The following is a 25,717-nucleotide window of genomic DNA, read 5'->3' as shown; positions in this document are numbered from 1 at the left end:
GCCCCGCCCCTCTGGGAAGGCCCGGGAGTGGCGTCACTTCCGGCCGGTAGCATAGGGCCGCGGGAGCCCGCGCTGGTCGCGCGCAGGAAGGGACCCGTCGCCGCGGCCACCGCCGGAACCCCCGGTAACGGCGCTGCCCGCCCCCTCCCCGGCCAAGGGAGAAGGGCAGGGCGGGCGGGGCGGGGTGGTCCCGGGGTGAGGGAGCTGCAACCCGGTCGCTCCGCAGCACTCGGGCGGCCCCACGGGGTCGGTGCTTCGGTCCGGCCACGGGTGACAGCGGGAGCAGCGCGGGCGGCCCGGCTGCCGGCCCGGGGTGCTTCTGCTGGGGGGCGCCCCGCCGCGGCTTCGGCCGGGGTCTCCTGGAGTCCCTCCCCGCCCTCGGGAGGGCCGCGGAAGGGGCGGGCGGAGCCGGCGCTCCCGGTGAGCGGGAGCGGCTGGCGGTGCTCGTCCCGCTTTCTCTCTGGGTGTATCCGTGCCTTTTCCCCAGCGCAGCCGCTGTGTCGGTATCACGGCCGGGCGGATAGGCCGGGCGGGCGGCCCTTGTGGAAGGGCCGCGGGGTTTGCTGGCGCTGCTCGGCCAAAGCCGGTGCGAGCTGGAGGGGGAACCACGGTACCGGGACCGCCCTTCGCCCCTTCTTCCAGTGCTGGTCGGAGCTGCGAGTCTGTGGGGGGCTGAAGCTCGCTGTGTTGGGGTGTTCGGGGGAGCTGCTGTGACACTGGCGTTGCTGCGCTCCAGCTCCTGAGCTTCGTCATGAAAGCAATGAGTTGTTAGCTGTAGATCTCACCGGCAGATGTGAGCTGAAATCCTAGGAAACGAGCGTGTTCTTTCAGATTGACTTTTCTGCAGCCATGATGGTGTAGTCAGACACAATTTATCTTTTTCTGCACAGGTAAGGAAACATTTCTCCCAAGTTCTGGCAGTAGCCCATGGCACTTGGTTTCTAGTGCCCTGTGCCAGGTGAGAGAAGCCTCCTCATTGTTAGCTTTCTCATACAAGCTTCTGGGATTGGTGAGCACTTTTAGCTGTTGTTATTTTCCAAATACAACTTTTATTTATCGTGCTGGGCAGAAAAAGCAGCAGGTACTCAGGATTTTTTTTCCTGATGCATTGGCCTCAGTGACTGGGGCTCTGGCAATGAGGAATAAAATTGAGTTGAAAGGACAGCTTGATTTGTCAGGGAAGCAACGGCTGAGCTTTCCATTTGGGTGATTGTACCAGGCTTAATTGTTGGGTGAGGGAACACAGTTGGTGGAGCTCTCCTGATGCTGCTTAAATGACTCTTGAGTGGTTTGGGTGAAGGAAATAAGGAGGAAGGGGGTGACAAATGGCTGAATATTTTTTCTGGCTTGGGAAGCAGATCTGGTGTCAAGATGGGACTGGTCTTAAAATTTTCATGTGTCTGGCTTACTGTGACAGGAGCTGACAGCTCTGGGAGTGCTTCAGCTGCAATAAAAAGTCTTTAGACTTAGGCAGTTGGCAGATATCTTCCATATTTTTCTTCCTGTTGCTGCTATTTTATTTGGTTTCCGTGTAAATGCCTGTGTCAGACTCCAGTACTTATGAGAGAATGACTGTTTTGTAGAGACACTGGCAATTGATGTGGCTTTTGTCCTTGACAGCCAATCCTGGAGTCTGCTCAGTGCCTTTTGCGCTGACTCTTCAGTCTTCCATGAGTGAATTTTAAAGTTAGGTTCCCATGGGCATTCCTTTTTTCTGGTTTGTGCATGCTTTACTTAGTGTGAGAAAGAAACACTCTGCCTTTTCACTCAAATGAGAATTGTCACCTTGTGCATTCCATAAGATGCACGTGCCATTGGCTGGTAGACAATTATGCATGTGGAGTGAGAGAACGTACTGCAGAGAGATGAAGTGTTCTCTTGTCTTGGTTGGATAAGGTAGCATCAACCTGTAGGAAGGTTTTAAACCCATCCTTCTTCTTAATTTTGAAACTCGTCAAGGTACAGAGGAAGCTAAATTTATTATTGCACCAAAACAAACCCCAAGAAGCGCAACAGATTTAAGTAAATCAATTCTGTATCATATGCTCCCACCTGGCTTTGTAGCTGTGGTCATGTAAATGTGCCCTTACTGTGTTATAGTTTCTTTTGTAAGTGAAGCTATCTGTGCTTCCTTCTGGACCTTTGCACTGTCTTCCTCTGGCTTCATAGCAGCAGTGATATAGTATTCCCAGTACTGCCCTCCCTTTCTTTGCTGACCTGAGGGAAGGAATGGCACTAATATAATTTGTTTTATGAGTCCATGCTGTCTATCCCAGTTATGCCATTGCTTGTCTTTCAGTCAAACCAAGGTGAAGCTTTCAAAATCCCTGTTTTCCCTTCAGATGGCAGGAGAAAATTGCTTGCTTTGTCCTTGGATCAGGATCACCAAGACCTGTAGGCAGCATTTTTTTTTTCCAGCTTAGCTACGATGGCAGCTTATATTGCTGATTTTCAGAATTAATTTCCCAGATTGTTAGCTGGCAGTTCTTAGCACAGTAACTATTGTAATTTGGATCTTCATTCTGGAAAGTGAGTTGCAATATATCTTGGATACTAGCTACTTGCAACAATGCATGCCAGCTGCAAGAGCATTCTTGAAGCTACTGGCAGTGTGTATGCTAGAGGGAAGTTGATGTATGACAGCCACTTCATCTCTGGTCACCATCTGACTTGGTGTCTTGTTTACTGTTTTATGTAGGGATAACAAAATGAGAAGAAGCTGTGCTGATTGAGGGAGTTAACCAGTTCCCTGTGTCCAGCAAGCTCACCTCTGAGGTTCTGCAACTCAGATCAATAGATTTGGGCTTCATTTGACTTAAAAACCCTTGCAATTGAAGCTATGGGTCTTTCTGTGTTTTCAAGAGGGAGGCTGTGTAAACTTGTGGTATGCATTACAGAAGGGAAAGAGTTAAAGGCAGAGGCAGGAATAGAAAATAGAAAAGAATAGAATTTGGTAGATGAACCCACAGAGCTAGTTTGGTGTTGATGTTTTTTCAGAGCCATGAAGAGACTGGTTCTGTGAGAGGCTGGAGGGAGATCTCCCAAATCCCAAGCATTGCTAAGTTTCTCTGAAATTTTTCAGCTGTGTGAGGAGGAGCCATAACCCTTCCATAACCAGGCCAAGCTGATCAGAGTTTAAAGCAGGCATTTACAGCACATCTAGGGTATGGACTGTGAAAGAAATAAGAAATTGCTACGTCTGTGATTGTTAATACACAGGGATATGAGGTTAGAAACCTGAAGCTTCATCTAGGAGAGGTATGATAACTTATGCCCTGGGGACTGCAACACTGGTTGCTCAAGCAAAGGAAAGAAGAAAATAGCTGAGTGAGTGGGATTTTCCTGGAGATGTGAAGGAGGAAGAGACAGTAAGAGTCTGGCTGCTTCTGCAGTGCAGAGAGCTTATCTGTTGGTTTTCATATTCCTTAGAAAGCTTAGCAAAGGCAGCCAGATCTGTATGGTTATTGGGATGATTGGAAATAAGAGACATCCAAAGAGGAAGTCAGATGAAAGGGCAATAAGGCAGAATTGGCATCTGAAGCATTGGTATGATAGGCAGGAGGAGCACATCACATACATCCCCAGAAAAAGGTGTCTGTCTTTCAGACAGCTGCTGTGGTGAGCCTGGGCTTGTTCATTTCATTTTCACTTCTTTATATAATCTGTGTTCTGAATGAGTAGATACTGACTGTGTAGGCTCTGTGGCTTTTCTTTTGGCATATGTCCTGGATTTTGTGGGCTGCATCCTCCATCCTTGCTTTTAGTTTTTAAATTTTTAACTCTCAGTCCTGACAGGAAACACTAATTTAGTGGATAGTACTGCTGAAATTTAAATACCTTATGAAGATACCAGTTTCCTGAATACCTAAAAGAGCAGCAAAAATATTTTCCTAGTTTGATTTGGGGTCAAGATACTTTCAAAGATTTATTTATATTTTTTATTTTCAGGCTTTACTATAAATGGCCCTCTAGATCTGGGCAAAATAGGTTTGAAAATACTATGTGATATTTTGTGGAGTGTGAAGGTTTGAAGTGGTAGCTGGTCCGTAGCACTTCTTATGACTAGCATGCAGGTTCTTAGCTGCTCCATGAATTCCATGAGCCTGATGAAAGTGATGGAGGCAGGATGTGTTTGGTTCTATCTTGAACTTGGTCATTTAAGAGGGTCACACAATGAAAAGTTTGTGACAGGTGGAAGTTGAGGATATGGTGCAGCCTAGCACCTGATTGACAGCGACGCCTTTGTAGCACCTCTCCTATGGATCTGACATGGTGATATGGTGAATCTTACACCTTTTGAGTGTTTCCACTTGCTAGATGGAGAAGAACTAACTTTTCTCTCTCCTTTTTTTCTTTTCCAGGGAAGCTAGCAAAGAACAGGCTACGGGGAGCAGCATTGCAGGACAACCCTTTTCCACAAAAGAAAGAAATTGCTGTGCTCAGGTCCTCGCCTTTCAGCAGTGATTCTGTTATGCAAGTTGCAAGAGTTTCTCCTTCTATGATAATCTTCTCTATGAACTATTCTTGCTGACATTTGCCCCAGTGTTGGGCACAAAGGTGAAGAATGCTGAAGAATGGATACCTCCCTTTTGGCTTTTAGAACATGGGCACTTGTTTAAAGGTATGTGCTCTTTGACTGGAGGGATGTAATATCTGTAGAGGCCAGCAAAGGGGATCTGCTGGGCTGGAAATTCATGGCTGTTGTTTGGGGGAAATACCTCATTTACGCTTTCTGCATGCTGATGTCCATTGCTGCTGCTGTGGAGATGACTGATGAATAACTCCTCTTTTGTTTGCTTAAAAAAAGAAAAAGCAGCCTGAATGCACAGTGTAGCTTCTCACTAACTGAATGGTGACATGGCGAGCTATATTGTATGCATTAGTGTATGCCAAATTGTTTGTCTAATTGTCACACGTATTCCTTGCTGCTGCTCTTGTTCCATCTGTCAGCTGTGCCTTAGCAACCAAACAGCATCTTGTTATTATGGGTGTGGTCTTTCTACTACATGTTTGTTTAGCAGTCCCCTCAGTGAGAACTTCATTCTAGATCGGTGTCTCTAAAAATTCCTGTAATCTTAACAGTGTCCAGAACTAAGGTTTTAGCTTGTATGTTGATCAGAGAGAATTTCAGCAGAGAAGCTCCACTTCGTGTGAGTGGGAAAATACAGATGGACTGTTTTCCAGTGGAATTTATACTTTCTGTAGTAGAGTTACAGGGCAAAGAAATGGATTCATCTCTGCCCTAGAATGGTCTTGTCCACAGCCCTTCTATTTCATAGCTTTTTCTTTGAAGGTTGCTTGTTGAGGGTCAGCTTCTGTTCATTTCAGTGGTGGTTCTGTGATGTACTTTCATGGAAGACTAAAAGTTAACTGTGTGACTTGGAGAAGGAAGTAGGTGTGAGAGTTTGAGTGAGTGGCTTTCAGCCACTTCTGTTGAAGTTGGTGATCTTGCAGGAAGTAGCTCCTTGCAGTACTCAGAGCCTGTTCTCACTGGATCCTGAGGATAATATGTTGTCCTTATAGATTCCTAAATCTGAATGGGAATCTGTGATAGAGGGAGAACGATTCCCTGTAGCATGCTATGCTGTTTGAATAATTTCACAGTCTTATGTAATAACACTTTAGAGATGTCCTTGGAGAGCAAGATAGAAGACTGACAGGTATTTGAGGAATTAAATTAAATTTAGGCCAGTGTTTGTGAGGAAGAGTATTGGACTGGACTTGGCCTATTTTGTGTTCTAGATGCAGCTGTGATCCTCGGCTGTGTGTCTCACCGAAGGGACCTGATGTTTTACATTATTGGTAAGTGAAGGAAAGGCTACCGCTGCATTTGTTGACTTCTCTATAGGCCTTAGAAAGGTGTATTGAAAGCCTCTGCTTTCATGTTAGTTCAGAGTTTACTTAACAAACATGAAGTTGCTGTCACCCTGCACTGTGCCCTCCACCTGGCAGACTTGCCTCTCCACTCTTCTTGTTCCTATTCCATTGACCTAAGCCATTCCCTTACTGTTTCCTCCAGGAACTAGTGCAGGGTTGTTGCTTCCATGATGCTTCTTAATCCAGTCTTATGTGATGTGCAGTAGTTGTGTGTTTATATGACTGTTTCCCTTAAAGGAATCTCTGTAGTTCTGATTTGCAATTCCAAGGGAATTCCATGCTTCTGTTGGGATGTCTACTAGCCATACCTGAGACTCTGTACCACTTCTACTAATTTCCTCTGCTTGCAGAGTTTTAAGGGACTTTTTCTTCTCTAACCTTACCTGTAGCATAACACTAACCATGAATGTTCACACACCGGCTTCTGCCTTAAACTCCTAATTTGCAGTTGTGTACCATTTCAGTAATAAAAAGCATCTTGGGCTGATGCAGAAGGGATTTTGGTGCCTGACTCAGCCATGCTGCTGCAACCACCCTCTGTTCTCTTCTTGCTGCAGGTGGGATCACAGTATCTGTGGTAGCTTTCTTCTTCACCATTAAGTTCCTCTTTGAGCTTGCCGCACGCATAGTCAGCTTCCTTCAGCATGAGGACCGGGAACGCCGAGGGGACCGAACTATTTATGACTACGTGCGAGGCAACTACCTGGATCCCCGGTCCTGCAAAATCACCTGGGATTGGAAGGACCCCTATGAGGTGGGCCATAGCATGGCCTTCCGAGTGCATGTAAGGGAATATTTGTTTTCATGCAGCTTTCTGGGCAGGAACAGAGGTCTGATATAAGGGATGGGGTCTTCAAATGTTTTTTATTGGGGTCTAGCTGAATGTAATTTAGGATTAGGAAAGCTATCCATTTTTATCTTCTGCCCCTTGTGACTGTTGCAGAATTCTGTAAGTGCATATTTGAGGTTTGCCCTCCTTAAAATCTTACCTCCCTCTCTTTAGAATCCCCTGAAGCACTGGAGGAGACCAGGCTTGTCCTATTTACTGCTTCCTTTACTGGGGACAGAGTGGGCTGATCCCAGCCTTTAGCAAACTTCCTGCTATATTTTTCTTGTGCAGCTGAAGTTAGGAGTGTGGGAGTGGGCATTTTACCAACCCAAAAACCGTAAAGCTTCATGGCTGCTCCCATTTCCTTGAAAACCCAGTGTTATTCTTTTTGACCTGAAAAAGCCTGCCAAGGACTCTTGTTTCCTTTCAATCCCAAAGGCCAAGTCTAGGGGAATGGGACAGGTATACAAACAAGGTGGGTGAGGAGCCTGAACACAGAGTTTGGAGGTACATGGAGAAAGTTGGAACAAGTTTTGTTGGGCTCATGTGCCCACCTTCCCCAGCCAGAAGGGTGTCAAAATAAGAAGAAATGTTTAACAAGGTTGCCGTGCCCATCTCTCTTAGGAAGGTGAGGAAAACCCTTCTTCTTTAGGGTGAATGAGGAGTTCTAACTCCAGGACAGGCATTAAAAAGAGCTGAGGGAAAAGGGACTTGTTTTGTTCCTGATGTTTAAATTTATTCCCTTCAACTTACTGTTGCTCATGGCAGCTCCTGCAGCATGCTCTTCACTTCATGTTTGTCTCCCATCTGCTTAGCCTTTTATTCATAAAGAGCAGCTTTTGCATTTACTGGTTTCTCTCACTGACAGTCAAGATCCATACCACTTCAGGCCCTGCACCCTCCCTTATTTAGAAACAGGAGATATTAGTTACCTTTTGCTGACTGCAGGCTGATTGCAGGGGGCAGGTAGAATCTGGCCCACAAGCTGCTGGCTTTTGAAGAGCCATGCACATAGGGTTTTGAAGTGTAATTTTTTACTTGTAGGGAAGTACAGGCTGTTATCTTATGACATTGTTCAGTAGATCACTTTTGTGATTGAGCTGCCTGTGATTTTATCTAAGCTGTTGCTTTCATGCTGAGGCTTCTTGTCAGCTCCTTAGGTCAGCATCTTCTGCATACTGTTTTCTATTACACACTGATGAGAGCCTTTCAAGAGCCTAGCTGTACAAATGGACAGGATCTTGTTTCTCTGAAAGGATGTGGCTTTGCCTTTTTGCCTTTCAGTAGTGGATTGTCTTGGTTTCTGCTCTGATACTGCACTAACAGTGCACAGAAGAAATGCCTAGAGGCATGTTCTTTCCAGGGCAGTCATTTGAACCCCAGCACAGAAGAGAATGAGGCAGTTCAATGCCCACTTGTGCCTTGTTCGCTTGGGAGAGCACATCCTGTGTGACAGAGATGGCTGTTAATTTTTTTACTTTTCTGAGCTGGGGTTCTTGCCCTTGTTTCCCTAAAGCAATTTGCTTTCTCTTCTTCTATGCACTGCATATTTTTGCTGACTCGGACTTTTCCATTTCCCATGCAGTTATTCTGTAAAAATGGGCAACCCTTCCCTGCTCACCGGCCTGTGGGGCTGCGAGTTCACATCTGCCATGTGGAGCTAGCAATTGATATTCCTGTAACCCAGGAAGTTCTTCAGGAGCCTAGTTCCAATGTGGTGAAAGTGGCCTTCACTGTGCGCAGGGCTGGGAGATATGAAATCACTGTAAAACTCGATGGCTTGAATGTGGCCTACAGCCCCTACTACAAGGTGTTCCAGCCAGGTAAGGTCAAAGTGGCCCTCTGCTGATTTGAAGTAGATTTGATGGTATTAGAGGCAGCTAGGTAAATATGTTTCCAGCTAAAATAGGCAGGTGACAGGGAAAGGGTTACCCTTCACCATTTTCCTCTTGCCATGTGTAGGTCCCAGCAACAGACACTTGACTAAAACTTGCTTGTGACCACCAGTATATAGCAAAATAGAAACTGCCTTATAAAATCATAAGTCATTAGTGTTGCTTAAACTCCCTAACCACTGTTGTCATGTTCTCTGTTTTGTAGTAACTTTTAAGATCCACATAGTAGTAAGGCAGTGCCTTTTTTTTAAGTGCTATCATGATTTGCCTCTTTCAGGTACCCTACTCTGTTCCTTTAAGCTCCTGGAGCAGCTGATACCTTTGACTAAATGCTTTTTGAAAAACATTTCCTTTTCGTCCGTTTTGGTTTTTTCCTTCTACTTTCGATTTTTTACCTCGGTCAGCTTCTTTTATATATCATGTACATGTTCACTGAAAGTACCCCTATTCCACTGTACTGTGTATAGATAGAGAGCTTGCTAAGTTACCCTTTCAGAAAGAGGAAGCTCAGATTTAACTCAGATACCTTCCAGGCTAATGTAGGTTTCCTTGGCTGTCGGCTGACTTGTGCTTTGAACATGTAGGTGGATCAACTTCTTGGGCTGGAGGTTAGAATGATGGAAAAGCTTTCTTTAGTGTGTTGGCAACTGGGTTTGCTTTGCCAGTATTAAGTTTCTGACCCAAGGCAAACCCTGTGCACCATGCCATTCACTGCTCAAATACTTTGATTTTTGAATGTAGAGACATAGATTATGTTTCCATGTGACCAGTTTTCAAGTGTATTGTGCCCCTAGTTGCTTTTCCTTTGCTCTTTGTAACGTTATAACTTTATAACATAACATTTAGATTGTAGTCTGTTTGACTCTAAATTGTTGTTGTCTGCTTCAGGGATGGTGGTTCCTTCCAAAACCAAAATTGTCTGCCATTTCTCCACTCTGGTGCTGACCTGTGGGCAGCAGCACACTCTGCAGATAGTTCCCAGGGACGAGTATGACAATCCTACCAGCAATTCTGTATCCCTGATAGATGAGCACAATTACAGCCTCTCCATTCATGAGGTGAGTGCAACCTCACCACTTGCTGTTTGACTTCAGGTGAGCTAAAGATCCTTCTTTATTAATTAATTTTCTGTTTAGCTGGGTCCCCAAGAAGAAGAGAACTCTGACGTTGTGTTTGAAAAGTCTGTGGTGTCCAATCGGCAGACTTGCGAAGTCTTCTTTCGACTCACCTTGCACTCTCGGGGGTGTTTCCATGCTTGCATCTCCTACCAGAACCAGCCCATAAGCAATGGTGATTTTGACATCATTGTTCTAAGTGGTGAGTCAAGTGCTACTCATATATACTCTCCAGATTTCCTCTTACAAGATGCTTTGCACACTTGTGTAGCAGAGCTAAATGTGGCTTCCCTGTGGGCTAGCCTTGCTTAATTGCTCTAAAAATGCCCATTGATTAAAAAATGCTAAGGTAGATGAATTTGCCGCTAACATGGAGGATCTCTGAAGGCTGATACTCTCTGTTCCACCAGCAGATAAAAGAAAATGTGTTTTTTCACCTGTCTCAGGAAGTCTACCTCTGAAATCAGGCAATTGTTATTGCCATAAGTGAGCCAGTCATGTATTCTGTTTTAATGTATATGGATGAAGAACACTGCATGTAACCTGTGTGCTTTTTTACTATTTTAGAATTCCTGGTTTCTTCAGGATTGAGCCAGTCTGCAATGTGTCCGTTATGTGGCTATGCCTTCAGGCTGGTGCTCTGAGGCAGATTCTGTATGCCTTTTTACTTTCTTTCTTGAACCAGTCACTGTCTGAAGTCAGAATGGACAAACTGCTGTCCTGAAATCTTTTTGTCCCTCTCCTCGGTTCTCTTTATCAGAGTTTCGCTTGACCAAGTTTTCTTTTGGGTGTGTAGCCTTTTCTTTAAAATGATAGTAACTAGTTTGGTGATGGTTTGCGGAGTGTTTACTTTTGGGTTCTGGTCTCTGTTAAGGTTTACACAGTTCTTTTGTATCTGTTTCCCTCAGAGAATGAAAAGAACATTGTAGAACGCAATGTGTCCACCTCAGGTGTCAGTATTTACTTTGAAGCCTACCTTTATGATGCTCCTAGTTACACCAACACTCAGTGGCAGCTTCCACCTACGCATCTGAGCTCCTCCCAGCGCCGTCCTTCTACTGCAACTGAGGATGAAGAGGAAGATTTTCCTTCCGACAACCAAACCCCTGAGAAAGTGAAGAAACCTAAAAAAGTGTACTGCTATGTGTCACCTAAGGTAGATATCACAAAATTACCACTCATGAGTGCATGTTTAAAGTACACTGTAATTGAAGAGTTTTCTTGTGTCCTAAATCTTTAGCTCCAGATTTAGGTGTCTCAGATTTGGTTACAAAAGGTTTGCCTAAGGCTAGGAGCTCATGATGGAGAATAATGTTAAAATGCTTCTTGAAGCTTTAGGACTCCATATGCTTTTCTATGTCTGATCCAAAGTCTACTGGGAATTTTCTCACTGTTTATTCAATATGTAATCTCCTTGCCTTTGCTTTGCTCTGATCAGGTCAGACCTACAGTTCCCTTTCTTAGTTTCCAATACCTGTAATCATAACTCAGAGGAAAACACTTCTCAGATTTTATCTTTGTCCTGTTTCTTGAATGTTTCAGGGAAAAGGGAAAAAATGATCAGAGGACAAAGGGTAAATATATGAGCAAAGGAAACAGAATTCAAGCAAGTCAAGAGAAACTGAGAATTCCTATATAATAAGAGTATGTTTACAGAAATTCCTAGTCGTTATTCCATTTATAGAAACTAGAAAGAAAATTCCACTAAATCTACTAATAAATTTTAATCCACTTTGACACTATCCACCCGAGGGTGTTAAGACAGTTGGCTGACATCATTGCAAGGCTGCTCTCTGTAATCTTTGAGGAGTCATGGAGATCAGGAGATACTGCAGAAGCCTGATGTGACCCCTGTCTACAAGAAGGGCTTAATGGAGGATCCAGGAAATTATAGACCTGTCAGTCCTACTGCAGTCTCTGGGAAAGTCATGGTATGAAACCTCCTGGCGGCTATCAGAAGTCATAGGAAGCATGTGATTGTGAAAAGCCAGCACAGATTCACCAAGGGCAAATTGTGCTTGAGAAACCTGATCACTGTCTATGACAAAGCTCTTTTGATGTGGGACAAGGGGTGGACATTGTCTACCTGGATTTCTCCGAGGCATTTGATGTGGCTCCCCACAGCCTCCTCCTGGAGAAGCTGATGCATTACAGTCTAAAGAAGAGGTCTGTGCAATGGGTGGGGAACTGGCTGTCAGGTGGCACCCAGAAGGCAGCAGTAAATATCTCCTTTTTGCTCCTGTCACAAGCAGGATCCCCCAGGGATTAATATTGGGCCCAGTGCTGTTTGTTTTCTTTATTAAGTGATCTGGATGATGGCATCAAGTGTACCCTGATGAAGTTTGCCAATTATACCAGACTGAGTGGGGAAGTGGACATCTGGGAAGGGAGAGCCACCCTGCAGGAAGACTTGGAAAAACTGGAAGAGTGGGCTTACAAGACCCTTATAAAGTTCAACAAAGAATTGTAAAACGTAATTCAGGGACACACAGGCTAGGAATTTCCCAGCTTGGGAGAAGCTCTGTGGAAAGGGACCCGTGGGTCCTGGTGAACAACAAGCTCAATATGAGTGAGCAGCGTGCTGCTGCAGCAAAGAAAGCCATCCATGTGCTGGGCTGCATCAACAAGGGCATCACCAGCAGAGATAAAGAAGTCATTGTCCTGCTCTACTCAGCACTTGTCAGGCCACATCTGGAATATTGTGTTCCCTTCAGGTCCACACTACAAAAAAGATGTGGACAGGCTGGAGAATGTCCATAGAGGACATATGAAGGTTATCAAAGGACTGGGAAGCCTGCCGTATGAGGAAAGGCTGGGAGAGTTTGGTTTCTTTTGCCTGGAGAAAAGAAGACTTAGGGACACATCACCATATTCCATAATTTATAGGGTGGCTACAAAGAAGATGGGGAGACTCTTTTTACAAGGAGTCACATGGAAAAGGTACAGGGTGATGGGTACAAACTTATTCTGGGAAGATTCCATTTGTACACAAGAGGGAAATTTTTCACAGTGAGAGTAATCAGCCATTGGAATAATCACCCCAGGGAAGTGGTGGGTTCCCCAGCATAGGACACTTCTAAGATTCAGCTGGTCAGCATGCTGGGCTATCTTGTCTAGACAGTGCTTTTGCCAGCAAAGGTTGGACCAAGTCATCTTTGAGGTCCCTTCTAACATGGTCTCTTCCATAATTCTGTGATTTAATCTACTGATCCAAATGCATTCTGAAAAATTCAGTGATAAATAGCAAAGACTTATCAAGAAATTGTTTTCCTGACAAAGAAAGAAAATGGTCTGTGAAACAGTTGTAGGATGGGAGGGTGTTGTTAGAGAAGTTAAATCTCTGCTGCACATAGATCTAGGTTCTGACTTTGAGAATGAGTGCATCATTCTGGACTTTTGTACTCTTAGATGTTGCATTGCCTGGAAAAGATCACCAGAGGTGGATACTGTTACAGGATCCCTTTAGGTGCCAAAGTTATTAATACAGTTCTGCTGCTTGTGTAGTTGTACCCCTGCATCTCTCTCTGTATACCTAGAGCATCTGCCCTATATAGTAGATAATTTACTAGCATGTTATTTCTTTAGGGAATTGCTGTCCATATTTGCTTTGTTTCTGGAGAAATGCTGCTTGTCGTTTTTTCCAGTCATTGTAGCTAGAACAGGCTTGTGCAGGAAATGGTATTGCATTTTGTCTGAGGATACTAAAATTTCATCTTAACTTGCTCTCCAGAATGTTCCACAGCTGGCAGAAATATGCAAATAAGAAATTTCTGCAAATCTCCTGGATTTGGCAATTGCAACTGCTTTTTAAAAGTTCTTTGAAGTAGTTGTGAAGATTAGGGAGTAGTGGCAATAGTTGTGTTAGGCAGTTTGACTTTCCAAAACCTTTTGGTTTACAATCTTGTTTTCATTTCAGTCTCTCAAGTGAGCTGAACATTACCTGCCAGTTAGACTGGTGAAGCTGTACTGAACACAACAGCTTACTGCTGTAACCTGTGTCATGCTGGTATCCCACATGCCTCTTAAATGCATGCAGCAAAGCCTTACCGATAAGCTGCTTACAGTCCTGTACAGCTTTTAAGATTTTTATGCGTTTTACCAGATGAAGATGTCACCAAATGCTGCAGAAAAGTGTCCCTGGGGTTGAAGGTAAGTCTGGCCTTTTGGATCTGTCTTGTGCCTTGCCACTAAAATTTTCTTTTCCTTGTGGTTACTCAGCAATTCTCCGTGAAAGAATTCTACCTGAAGATCATTCCATGGCGCCTTTTCACCTTTAGAGTGTGTCCCGGCACTAAGGTGAGCCTCATTCTGTGTAGCTGTCACTGCACCTTCACATTGTTAGCTTCTGCTTCCTGTGAATGAGTCTGATTTTGCTCTTAGAGAGAAGAAGGGCTGCCACCCACAAAGCAACATTTTGTTGTGTAAAATTCAGACTTCAGAATTCCCTCTCAGTGTCTAAATTCTGCTGATATTGATGAACAGCAGCCAGTTGTATCACTCCTTCCAGCATTTTGTCCAAATCTTAGACAAAGATCCTGACTTCTTTTGCATGTCTTGCTTTTTTTTTCATCATAACCGTGCTAAAATACTGTAAATTTACTGTAAAATACTGTAATTGTGTCCATGTAAGCCCCTAGCCTAGGCTAGCCCCTGGGCTCTCTTGCCTGTGGGCACCCGTATCCACAGGCTTCCTTTTCCTGGTTATTGGAGAAGGGCTGGTGATTTCCAGCTGGATTCATCTGGCCTGTTGCAAGCTCTGGATTGTAAACCAAGGATGCAGTGATATGCACCCTGGAGTTTACTACTCTCCATTAAATTGAAGTGGGACTCCAGGTAACTGGCTCAGATGTGAGCAGCTGTGTTTGGTAAACAAGTTACACCCTGAGCATCTCAATCTTCTGTCTAATTGTGTATACTGAAAGTTGCTGTTTTTCAGTTGGCCATTAATTCCTTGCCTTTCCAGTTGACCTGCAAGGGCTAGAACCTGTAGGTTCACTTATGTGGAGAATGGTGTGTAGCTGGCATTTATCTGTATTATTATATATTAGCCTCCTAGCTAGTAGCCTCCTAGCGAGTCTGGATGCTTGAAATAGTGTTCCTGTTAACTGCCTCTGCATGGGTGAGCAGAGAAAGTCTGAGAATGCAAGTGGTGTTACTCTTTCTACTGAATGTGCTGTGCCTTCTGCATGGTGGTTTACCCTTTCTTGCATCTTTTTGCTGCTAGTTTTCATACCTTGGTCCTGACCCTGTGCATAAATTACTGACTCTGGTGGTAGATGATGGGATCCAACCCCCTGTGGAGCTCAGCTGCAAGGAGAGGAACATCTTGGCAGCCACTTTCATTCGCTCTCTGCATAAAAACATAGGTAAAGGGGTGGTGAGGTGGGTACTGTAGTCAGGCAGTTAGCACTGGAGTCTGCTAGTTTCCCTTGGGAATGAAGGTTGTCAGCACTGAATGACCTCTGTTGAGGATTCTGATTCCTAGTCTCATGTTCTGTTTTTGTTGGATCTTCCAGTTAATCTGTTTCATCATGTCAGCTGTTCCTTTTCAGTCTGGCTTTTCTCAAAGGCTCTTTGAAAGTGCACCTCTGAGTATCTGAATTTCAGCAAGAGAAACTGCAAACTGACTTTAGAGTTCTGTTTCCAAAGTTTGCCGTGATAAACTCATCCTTGGGCTGCAAAGCTGACCCGTGCAGTTAGCTTTAGGAATGCTTTCTGGATGTTGGAGCTGTTGACAGCTCAAACCTGACTGAAACTGTCACTGTTCTCAGGGGGCTCAGAGACCTTCCAGGACAAAGTGAACTTCTTTCAGCGGGAGCTGCGTCAGGTGCATATGAAAAGACCTCATTCAAAGGTCACTCTGAAGGTCAGCCGCCACTGTCTGCTGGAGTCGGTGAGTGTGCAGGTCACTTTGCTTAAGCCCAGTGCTTCCTCCACCATTTTTCTTCTGCTCTGTGCCTAAAGGGATCTGAACTTGGATGTTGTAGGGCAACTGTGTTAAAAATTACTAGTCTTCTTTTAAAGCTTGAGATGGGAAAAAGAGTCATAATCTCAAGGTAGCTCTTCTGTGTTGAGGTTTGGTATTGTGTGGGATGTTGTGTTCCTTCTCTACAGACAGTAGGATCAGATAAATTTCGTAAGTAATTGGGAAACTTTACCTCTGAAAAATTTTTAAGGAACTCAGATTAAATAAAAATCTGAGAGATGTCTAGGATAAATGCATTCATAGTCTGTTAGAGCAGGAAATCTTCTGGTGCTATTTTATCCTGACTTTACATTGGAACCTGAGGCCCAGAGAGAGACTGTCTACCTGGACCAGATTCTGGAAACAGAACCTAGAAGCTCCTTAGTCTTTATATACTATTATTCTGGTGCAGAGCTATTCAGTGAGATAAGCTGTCAAGTCAGGTCTTGCTGAGCTGTGTGCATGAAACTTTTCCATTGACAGGCTTCTGTAGCAGTTCAGTGTGATGATAAAATCTTCTGTAGAGTCCTTGCATTAAGTCTTCACTGACTGTGACCTGTGCTGCTGTGTTTCTGAAATAGAATTTAAGACTATAATACAGTTCTTAGCTGACATTCTAAGTACTGTGAACTCAGGGCAGATAGTTACCCTGATTTGTTTTTTCCACATATGTCTCACAACAGTAATGTTGTAAAGCTGGAAAAGAACATTTCTGGGGAAAGCAGGAAGGCCTGGCGTTTTCCTTGATTTACACTCAGAAAATCTGTATTTTGGAATATTTTCCACACATATGAGCTTGCAGTGTTTATGAGATTTTGTTTCAGTTAATAGCTTGCTACACAAAATGACTTTACTTCTAACCAGTATTTACATGACTGTTTTTTCTGCTATTTTGGAAGTTCCTGTTCTATCATGACCACTGGTGTTACAGCCTAGTAAGACATAATAAATTGGGTGCCATAATAATAAATCTAAGTTTTAGTGTCTGATGTTGACAGGCACAATAAACGTGACCAATGTGTTCAGCTCAGAAGTTGTGACCAGTGTGGTGCTCTAACCTATTTGAAGCTAAGCAAATGCTATCATATGACTGAGGACTGCTGTGTAGCTTTTTTTAATATTCTTTAATTGGAATTCAGAATTGGGATACAGAAGTTCTAGGCACTTGAAATGTGTTGTTACTTTTGTTACTTTTTTACATCGTGACTTTCTTTAGGTATGAACTCAGCGAACCCATCAAGCATAATTTCTTATTTGCTTTCTGGAATGTTCCTTTTTAAAATCTAACTCGTGGGCTGACAGTACTTTACAGAAATTTCTCCTTCCCACAGGCGTTTTAATACTTGAAACAATACTGTACTGCAGCCTTCAGAGGGATACATCTATGCTGTACTAAGACCTCACACTGGTTTTAAGATGAGCTGTATTTATGTGGATAATGTGTCTTATAATAGAAAATAAGGAATTGACTTCTATGACTTTGGATAAAAAAGAATTAGACCTTAGGAGTTCCTAATTCTCAGTTTTATATTTTAGAGTACTAGACTGTATCTTGGCTTTTGTGTTGCTTAAATTGCCCATCCACATGTGCAGGATTGCATATTGTTTATGGGGTACCAAGCAGTAATGGGTGCTGCTATTTTCTTTCTTTTTTTTTTTTTTTTTTCAGTCTTTTAAAGCAACACGAAATTTTTCTGTTTCTGACTGGAGCAAAAACTTTGAAGTGATTTTTCAGGATGAAGAAGGTGAGTTATCCTGTGAATTAATATAATTGAAGAGAAAATGAAAGGAATTATGGTGGAGTAGTTTTAGTCTGAAATTCTGGTTTCTTGCAGTAGGTGGCTTTCTTTTGTGGCTTTCCGGCCATTTCACTTTCTCATAGATGTTAGGAAATTAATCTGCTCATGCTATTCTGTTTTGTATTCTGTTTGGCCCAAATAAAAATTATTAGGACTAGATTTGGGAGCAGAACCTAGAGATATGTAGTCCCTGTCCACTGCTTTTTTGCTATGGAGCTGTTCAGTGTATTGAGCTCTCATGTTAGGTAATACTGAGCAGTGTGCATGAAACTCTCTTGAACTGATGACCCGTGGATGACCAAGCTTGTTCTATCTTGTAGCTCTGGACTGGGGAGGTCCACGCAGAGAATGGTTTGAGCTCATTTGTAAGGCATTATTTGATACCACCAGTCAACTCTTCACCCGCTTCAGTGATACCAACCAGGCCTTGGTGAGTCCTGAATGCACAGAATTGTGTGCTTTGACATGCTGCTGGTTAAATAAGGCTGCTGCTAAATTCATAAGGTGATGTGCATCCCTAGCCATTCTTTAGTTTGCCTTCACAGTCCCTTCCAGTGCTTTTCTCAAGGTTTTACTTAATGTTCTTAGCCCACTGAAGTGTTAAAAAACTGGCTGGATCAACAGAGGGTAGACAGTCAGAGGGAAGGCTGGGTATCTGGGCAAGAGGAGGTGGCATCAGAGTGTCTAGAGGTTTTATCCAGTTTGAATGTTTCAGAATCCATTTCTGCTCTCATACAGAGAGAGATTAGCATTTTAGTGCTATTGCTTGGCTTTGAGGATATTGTCCTAAAGCTCTTGGGACAGCCTGAGACATGCAGTGACTCGACTTGCTATTTGTGCTACTCTCATCTGGTACTTGGATATTTCATTTTGCTTCCTCTTTTCAGGTGCATCCAAATCCAGGCCGTCCCACATATTTACGACTCAAACTGTATGAATTTGCAGGCCGCCTCGTGGGAAAGTGTCTTTATGAATCATCTCTGGGAGGTGCTTACAAACAGCTGGTTCGAGCTCGTTTCACTCGATCCTTCCTGGCTCAGATAATAGGACTTCGTATGCATTACAAGGTAAACCTTCCCAGTCTTATCTGAAGTTTATATTGGTTTGTGGTGAGGTTGAACATTGGGACTGTAGAAGCAGACCCAGAGTCCTTGTTAACCATGTGTGTTTTCTTTTTTCTTCCTTCCATGTCCCTGACTTCTTTTTTTTTCACACAGTATTTTGAAACGGATGACCCAGAATTCTATAAATCCAAAGTTTGTTTCATACTGAACAATGATGTGAGCGAGATGGATCTGGTCTTTGCTGAAGAGAAGTATAGCAAAACTGGACAGCTGGAGAAGGTGAGGGAGAAGTTCCTGAAGGTGTGACATTTTAACCCCTTCTGCCTGTAGAAGAGGAGGCTGAGAACTCATGCTTGACTGATTTGATAGCTTTCTGTGATGGCGTGACTGTACCCGAGTAGATGAAGGGAGAGCTGTGGATGTTTTCTACATTGACTTGTCAAGGCTTTTGGCACGGTATCCCATAGCATCCTCACAGGGAAGCCTAGGATGTGTAGGTAAGATGAGTGGACATTGAAGTGGATTGAGAACTTTCTGGATGGCAGAGCTGAAAGGGTTGTGATCAGTGGTTTGGAGTCCAGTTGGAAGCCTGTAGCTAATGGTGCACCTCAGGAGTCAATACTGGGTTCCTGTCCTGTTCAACAAATTCATCAATGATGTGAGTGAAGCAACGGGTGTATGCTCAGCAGACTTGCTGAGGATACCAAACTGAGAGGAGTGGCTGACACACCAGAAGGCTGTGCTGCCATTCAGTGGGACCTGGACAGGCTGGAGCACTGGGCAGAGAGGAACCTCATGAAGTTCAACAAAGGAAAGTGTAGGGTCCTGCACCTGTGGAGGAATAACCCCATGGACCAGTACAGGTTAGGAATTGACCTGGTAGAAAGCAGCTCTGCAGACAAGGACCTGGAAGTCCTGCAGACAAGTTAACCATGAGCCAGCAATGTGACCTTGTGGCCAAGAAGGCCAATGGCACTCTGGGTGCATTAGGAAGAGCATGGCCATCAGGTCAAGGGAGGTTATCCTTCCCCTCTACTCTGCCCTAGTTAGGCTACATCTGGAGTACTGTGTCCAGTTCTGGGTTCTCCAGTTCAAGAAAGACAACTACTGGAGAGAGTCCAACAAAGGGCTTACAGAGATGATTAGGGGGCTGAAACATTCCTCTTACAAGGAAAGGCTGAGAGACCTGGGTTTGTTTAGCTGGGAGAACACTGAGAGGGGATCTTATTAATGCTTACAAATATCTGAAGGGTGGATATCAGGAGGATGTGGCCAGGCTCTTCTTAGTGGTGCCCAGTGACTGGACAAGTGGCAACGAGCACAACCTATAACACAGGAAGCCTCATTTAGCATGATGAAAAACTTCTTCATTTTGAGGATGAAAGGGCAGTGGAACAGGTTTTGAAGTATCCTTCTCTAGTGATATCCAAAACCCACCTGGATGCAATTCTGTGCAACCTGCTCTAAGTGAACCTACTTCAGCAGTGGGATTGGACTAGGTGATCTCCACAGGTCCCTTCCAGACCCTACCATTCTGTGATTCTGTAACTCTGTTCTGTGCCTCAGAAAACTGAGCTTACTCTGGGCAATAGCTGCTTGCCTGAGTTTATTCTGTGTGAGAGTTCAGGTTTGGGGAATGCTGCTCATCACAGTCATATCAAGTGTTCTTCTGTTCTCAGGTGGTGGAACTGGTGACAGGAGGGTCTCAAGTACCAGTGACCAATGAGAACAAAATCTTGTATCTGAATCTGCTTGCACAGTACAGGCTGGCCAGTCAGGTTAGAGAGGAGGTGGATCACTTCCTGAAAGGTAACTTGCTATCTGCTCAGTGCTCCATGCTGCCTTTATGTCCCAGGAGACAGCACTTGCTGCTCTTCTCTCTTTTTTTCTTCCAGGTCTTAATGAGCTTGTTCCTGAGAACCTTCTGGCTATTTTTGATGAGAATGAGCTTGAGGTATGCACTGCCTCCATAAGCACCTCTGCCCTTAACTTCCTCTCCTGCTTGGCAAGTGAAGTGCTTTCTGGATCTGGATAAAAGCCAAAATGTTTCTTCTCTAAACTTTAAAATGTTTTTAGTTTGCACAGTAGCTGTTGGCTTGTTTCCTTGGCTCCTGATTTTCTGACTGGAGTCTCTTGCCTTTCAGTTGCTTATGTGTGGTACTGGAGATATCAGTGTCTGTGACTTCAAGGCACATGCTGTAGTGGTAGGAGGATCTTGGCACTTCCGTGAGAAGGTAATTGGAAGGGTTTCTCCCTCCTCCTTGCTGAAACCAGTTATCTCAACTACAGCAGAAGATAACTTAAACTGGGAACAGATTTCTTGGTTGGAAATTTGGCTTCCAGAAGGAAAAACTGAAAGATTTGAGGGTCAGGAATAGGATGCACACATTATGAAATAATGTTTCCCCCTAGAGAGAGTCTTCGGTATGGCTGACTAGAAATGATGCTTTATCAGTTACCAGCAGGTAAAAATCATCAGCAGTGATATTTTTAAGAAGATCCAACAAAACACTAATTAAGAGCAACTCAGCAGGAAATAAGGAGGAATTGGGAATTATTGCTACCAAAGATGTTCATTGTGATATATTTATCACTAAAAGATGCTTGAAGATAATGATTGCAGCCCATGTGAAGTGTTTGGAATTCAATGCTGTGGTAAAGACTACCAATGTAGTAGCCTAAATCTGTACCCTGTAATTGTTCCTATTCCTTCCTGTCTTTCCCATTGGGAATGGTATCAACTTCATTTTGAAAAATAATGGAAGCTGCTGAAACACACGAAATAAAGAAATTGGGAGTACAAGCTTGTGGCATTAAACACTGGGATGGTTCCACCTTCCTACCAGAGGATATGAAAAATCAAAATATTAGTATAGAGCAAGAAGCTAATGAGCTTCTGCATTGTAACCATACTTCATTGTCTGTGGAGGCATTTCTAAAAATAAAATCTCTGGGGAGAGCAGAAGCCTTTCTGCTTTGAGGAAAAGGACTGGTGGGAGGTAATAGCATGGGATATCTCTTAACTGATAAGAAGAATCTATGTAATACTTATCTCTGTGTTACCCCTGAAAAAGAAAAAACTTCTGACTGTTAATGGATTCATAGAGTACTTTTTTTGAGGGCAGTTGACTGGTGTTCTTGCAACTTGCTTATATGCTCACTTGATTTGCTTAACTGACCTGGATTTACCTTTCCTGTTCTGAACAGGTCATGAGGTGGTTTTGGACCGTGGTCTCCAGTTTCACCCAGGAAGAGCTGGCCAGGCTCTTGCAGTTCACAACTGGTTCCTCCCAGCTGCCCCCAGGAGGATTTGCTGCACTCTGTCCATCTTTCCAGATTATTGCAGCTCCAACTCACAGTACTTTGCCAACAGCCCACACTTGGCAAGTATCCTGGGATGGTAGGACTTTCTGCATTGTGCTTTTGGGAATGACACCAGCTGTAACATGTAATGGGTGTGATACTCATGTCAACCCATCCACAAGTTGCTGATGGTGATGGTCCTCTCTCAGACCTAGTCTTAAATTGAATTTTTCTGTTGTTTTACAGTTTTAACCAGCTGTGCCTCCCTACTTATGACTCCTATGAAGAAGTGCACAAGATGCTGCAACTAGCTATCAGCGAGGGTTGTGAGGGCTTTGGCATGCTGTGATTTCCCCTTTCCAGGAGACCACTTAACTTCCTGGCTCTTCGTTGGCATAACCCAGGTTCAGTCTTCTGCTTATTCTCCTTCCCTTCAGATAGGCAATGGAGATAGAGCAAACTCCATGTAAAGGAATTTGTCAATCAGAAGATGTCACGTGGCCTTTCTGTATCCCAGATACGTCATAAAGAGCTCATCTTTTCCCTTTCCCTCATTCTCCCTCTGGTTCAGTATGAAACAACAAAAGGACTGTGATGCATTCATTGAGATACTGCACTTGATTTCCCTGCACCCTGTACACCCACCCTTCTGTGAGAAAAAGAAGTTCATAAGCAGAAGTTACAATGAGGTGCAGGGGATCCGCTGAGCTGCCTTTATTGTAGCTCTCTGGGAAGAAAAGGGAAGACCAGCATGGAGCTCTGCTGGAAGCCTGGTTCATGGCAAGCCTTGGTGTAACTTTTCATGTCTTGGCTCAAATCCTCCAATGATGCTCCCCAAAAGCTCCTCTAACTCCGTGACTCATGAGGAGTATAGGATTGTCTGTCTTTTTAACACCTGACCCAGAAGGGTTTTTGGTTCTCCTTCTTCATCTTGCTCTGGATGCTGCTGTTGCCTGTGCAGTATCCTCTGCAAAAATGGGCAATATCCTTTGAGGGAGTAACCCAAAGGGGAGAACAGTCTCACTGGAGCACAAGTGCTGGCCCTGACAGTGATCCTGTACTACCTCCATCAGGGTCCAGCAACAGAAGTATCCTTCTCCATCAGAGGCTGGTAATGAGCCTCTGCAAGTGAACTGGAAGAGGAGTTTCTCTTCCAATTAGTGTTTCTGACAGTTGATGTTGCACAGGAAGCTGTCCCACACCCTTACCTTCTTTTCGCTTCCTCAGGAGAGAAAAGCATGGGCATGAGTGTGATCCCTCAATGCTGAGCACCAATGCCTATCACATTCACCTTCAGGGTATGTAATGCAGTAACAGTGACAGGCCAGTGAGCAGCTACAGTGTGCATTGGGCTTGTGTTTGTTGTTGGGTTGATGATACTGAGCAGAACATGGTGTCTCCAGCTTGGCATTCCACAGGGTCTTGGCTTCTACCTCTATCATGCAGCAGCCTGAGGCTTCTCTTTCTCTGCTGCATTTCAGGTGGAGTTTCCAAAGGGGTGCTGGGGTGCCTGGAGAGCAGCTGGCTTTCTGTCCTTGCAATCTTTTTAGCTTCTTTCTTCAGCTCTCCTTTCCTCCTTTTCCATTCAGTGCTGCTGGCTTTCCAGCACAAAATATTAACTAGAACTTCAAACTTAAGTGAAGTTCACTCAACTTCACTTGACAGCCTGCACTAACCATTGTCTGGCTTGTGATGAGTGGGCAGACCAGCATGAGAAGTAAGCTTACAATTGGGGTGCGTTGTTGCTGGCAGAGCAGTCAGCCCTTCCTAGGGAAGTGAAGGGCAGTGGAATTTGGGAATATTGATTACTTCTTCAGTGAAGAAAAATTCAAGATCTTTAAGCTCACAACAGTCCCTCAGTTCAGGTCAGGAGTTAGAGGCATGCAGGAGTCTGAGAAACCTGCACTGCTACTACATGCAATGTAAGCTTTAGCTGGATTTCTTCCAGGATGGAGTCTTAGACTGGTACCCCTGAGCTAATTTTAGAACATATTAGATAAAATGTCACATCATCTTCAGCCCCTTTCTGCTGTCCTCAGGATGATCTGGGCAGACTTCTGCACAGTATGGATATTTTAAGATAACTGTGTACTTTTCCAGTGTAGCTTAGTTGAATTGGCTGGGAGTTTGGGGGAAACATTCTACACCTAGAAAATGTTTTTAAGGCAGCATCTTAGCCATTCTTGGACTGAATGTGTTACTTCTATACAGAAAAATATAAGCCATTTTGGTGCCAAAAAGCAGCCAGCTGAGCCTTGAGACTACTCAGGGGGATTTCTTTGCCTTGTGAATTCACTGCTTTCCTGGCACCAAGGTGCTGGGAGGCTGCCAGCTTGAGAGTTGCCAGACAGATCAATTCAGTAATGGCTGTTCTCCCTTTTTAAGTGAAGGCTCCATTTGCAAGGTGAAGACCAACTTCCTTTGGGTGGAGAGTCTGGTACCATTTTATTTACATGGCTAATGGCTTCCTTGGTCAGTAAAGTTACAGCTGCTGTATTCTCCATGCCACAACTTTGCTGCTTTCTCTAGAGACCCAAAGAGGAGCTGGTGGTGCTTGGCTTAACTCCTGTTTGTCAGGAGGTGTAGCTTGGTGCTGTTCCCAAATTGCAGCCTTGTCTTGCAGTTTCACCTGGTGAGGATGTTTCCAGGTTTGTAGCTATGGGTCAATTCTGCTAGTGACATCTTCCTCAGGAATCTTCTCCCTTCTCTTGAGCTAGACTTTTTTATTCTGAGGAAAAAGTAGCTGGACATTGGGCAGTCATTCTATGCTGGAAAAAGCTCCTAAACAGTTGTCATTGCATTGCAGCCAGCACCCCATGCTTCCCAGCAGTCCTGCAGATGCCAAGGACTTCCTTCTTAACACAAGTGCAGTCAGAATTGTGATGGGTGCTCTTAGTCAACTAAAACCATCTCTGTTGCTTCTGCAGGCTCCTAGGTGGTTCTGTATTCCAGAGATCCATCACAATGTTTCTAAACTTTTCTCTAGCTTTATACACTTCCCCAATGCAGTCACTTTTTATGCTGCCCTTACCACTGGCAATGGGGATGTGCTTTGGTCACCTACACTGTATGTTACTTCTGGCAGAAGCTAGTTACTTTTCTTTTTACCCTTTATTTATTTCCTCTTAACAGAGGCCCTTCTGTAGAAATCTTCAGGATCCTGGTGTCATCTCAGACAGGTTCCGTGCTTCTTGAAGCTGCTTTTAGCTGCAGAGGGCCTGGTTTCAGCCGGCACCCATGGGCCATGTTGCATGCCTTTAGAAACCAAGAGCTGTGGATGATACAGGTCAAATCCTAGTTCCCTCTGGTGAATTTCTGGCACAGTTCAGCCAAAATTTGGAAGCCTGTGGATGTGGTAGCTGATTTTGTAAATAGTTTGTATAATAAATAAAATATTTTAAAAATGCTGCCTTCTCAGCGTTGTTTTGGGCCTGTACAGTGGGAATCAAACTGGTTAGTGCTGTCCATGGGTGAGGGGCCTCTCCAGGTCTTCAGCTCTCTCGATGAGGTCTGCTACAGGGAAGAGAGAGGATGGTTTTCTACCTGAAACCTTTCGGGATGTCTGCACCCATGAGCTTCAGGGATGAGGCATAATTCTGGGGTGGGGCTTGCAGGCTGCTGTGGTGCCTCTCTGCAGTAGGATGTAAAATGGGGTGAAGCAGTTGGTAATGCCAGGAAGTATCTTAAGGACTTAATGTAAATTAATAATGCAGTTGGTGCAATTAGTTTTTTCATCTCAATGTGTATTGAGATGTATTGAGTTTACCTGACACTTTGAGTGTATTTGTACTGCTTGTGCTTCACTGTACTGTTGGGAGGGTTAGATGAAGCCAGGAGAAGAGGGACCATTTGAGTCCTTTGCATCTTTTT

At 44.1% G+C, this 25,717-nt stretch overlaps 1 protein-coding gene across 7 annotated transcripts; it reads left to right on the top strand.

The window, feature by feature from the left end:
- Position 1: 1 nt before the first annotated feature.
- On the top strand, positions 2-25,248 carry AREL1 (apoptosis resistant E3 ubiquitin protein ligase 1). 7 transcript variants are annotated; one of them, XM_030451590.1, is made up of 20 exons: positions 2-124; positions 4,362-4,621; positions 5,743-5,802; positions 6,435-6,661; positions 8,292-8,529; positions 9,490-9,659; positions 9,738-9,918; positions 10,625-10,872; positions 13,935-14,012; positions 14,941-15,082; positions 15,488-15,609; positions 17,351-17,426; positions 17,801-17,910; positions 18,368-18,547; positions 18,698-18,823; positions 20,224-20,353; positions 20,440-20,498; positions 20,689-20,778; positions 21,752-21,927; positions 22,094-25,248. In XM_030451590.1, exons 3-20 carry the CDS (start codon positions 5,787-5,789, stop codon positions 22,194-22,196), a joined length of 2,472 nt encoding a protein of 823 aa, XP_030307450.1. In that variant the 5' UTR covers positions 2-124; positions 4,362-4,621; positions 5,743-5,786; the 3' UTR covers positions 22,197-25,248. The 7 variants fall into 7 exon arrangements, with proteins under 7 accessions (XP_030307450.1, XP_030307453.1, XP_030307455.1 ...); XM_030451592.1 differs by lacking the exon at positions 2-124 and adding an exon at positions 367-420; XM_030451591.1 differs by lacking the exon at positions 2-124 and adding an exon at positions 879-958.
- The last annotated feature ends 469 nt before the right edge of the window (positions 25,249-25,717 follow it).

The sequence above is a fragment of the Calypte anna genome, chromosome 5A, assembly GCF_003957555.1.
Source record: "Calypte anna isolate BGI_N300 chromosome 5A, bCalAnn1_v1.p, whole genome shotgun sequence".
Classification (NCBI taxonomy): domain Eukaryota; kingdom Metazoa; phylum Chordata; class Aves; order Apodiformes; family Trochilidae; genus Calypte; species Calypte anna.
The sequence above is the reverse complement of the archived record's forward strand: the minus strand, read 5'-3'. Positions and strand labels throughout refer to the sequence as shown.

What these genes read in the sequence shown, in the direction of transcription:
- AREL1 (XM_030451590.1), top strand. An exon ending in GGTGGATCACTTCCTGAAAG is followed by an intron (nt 20,354 to 20,439) that starts GTAACTTGCTAT and finishes TTTTTCTTCCAG; the next exon opens with GTCTTAATGAGCTTGTTCCT. An exon ending in CTTGGCACTTCCGTGAGAAG is followed by an intron (nt 20,779 to 21,751) that starts GTAATTGGAAGG and finishes TGTTCTGAACAG; the next exon opens with GTCATGAGGTGGTTTTGGAC.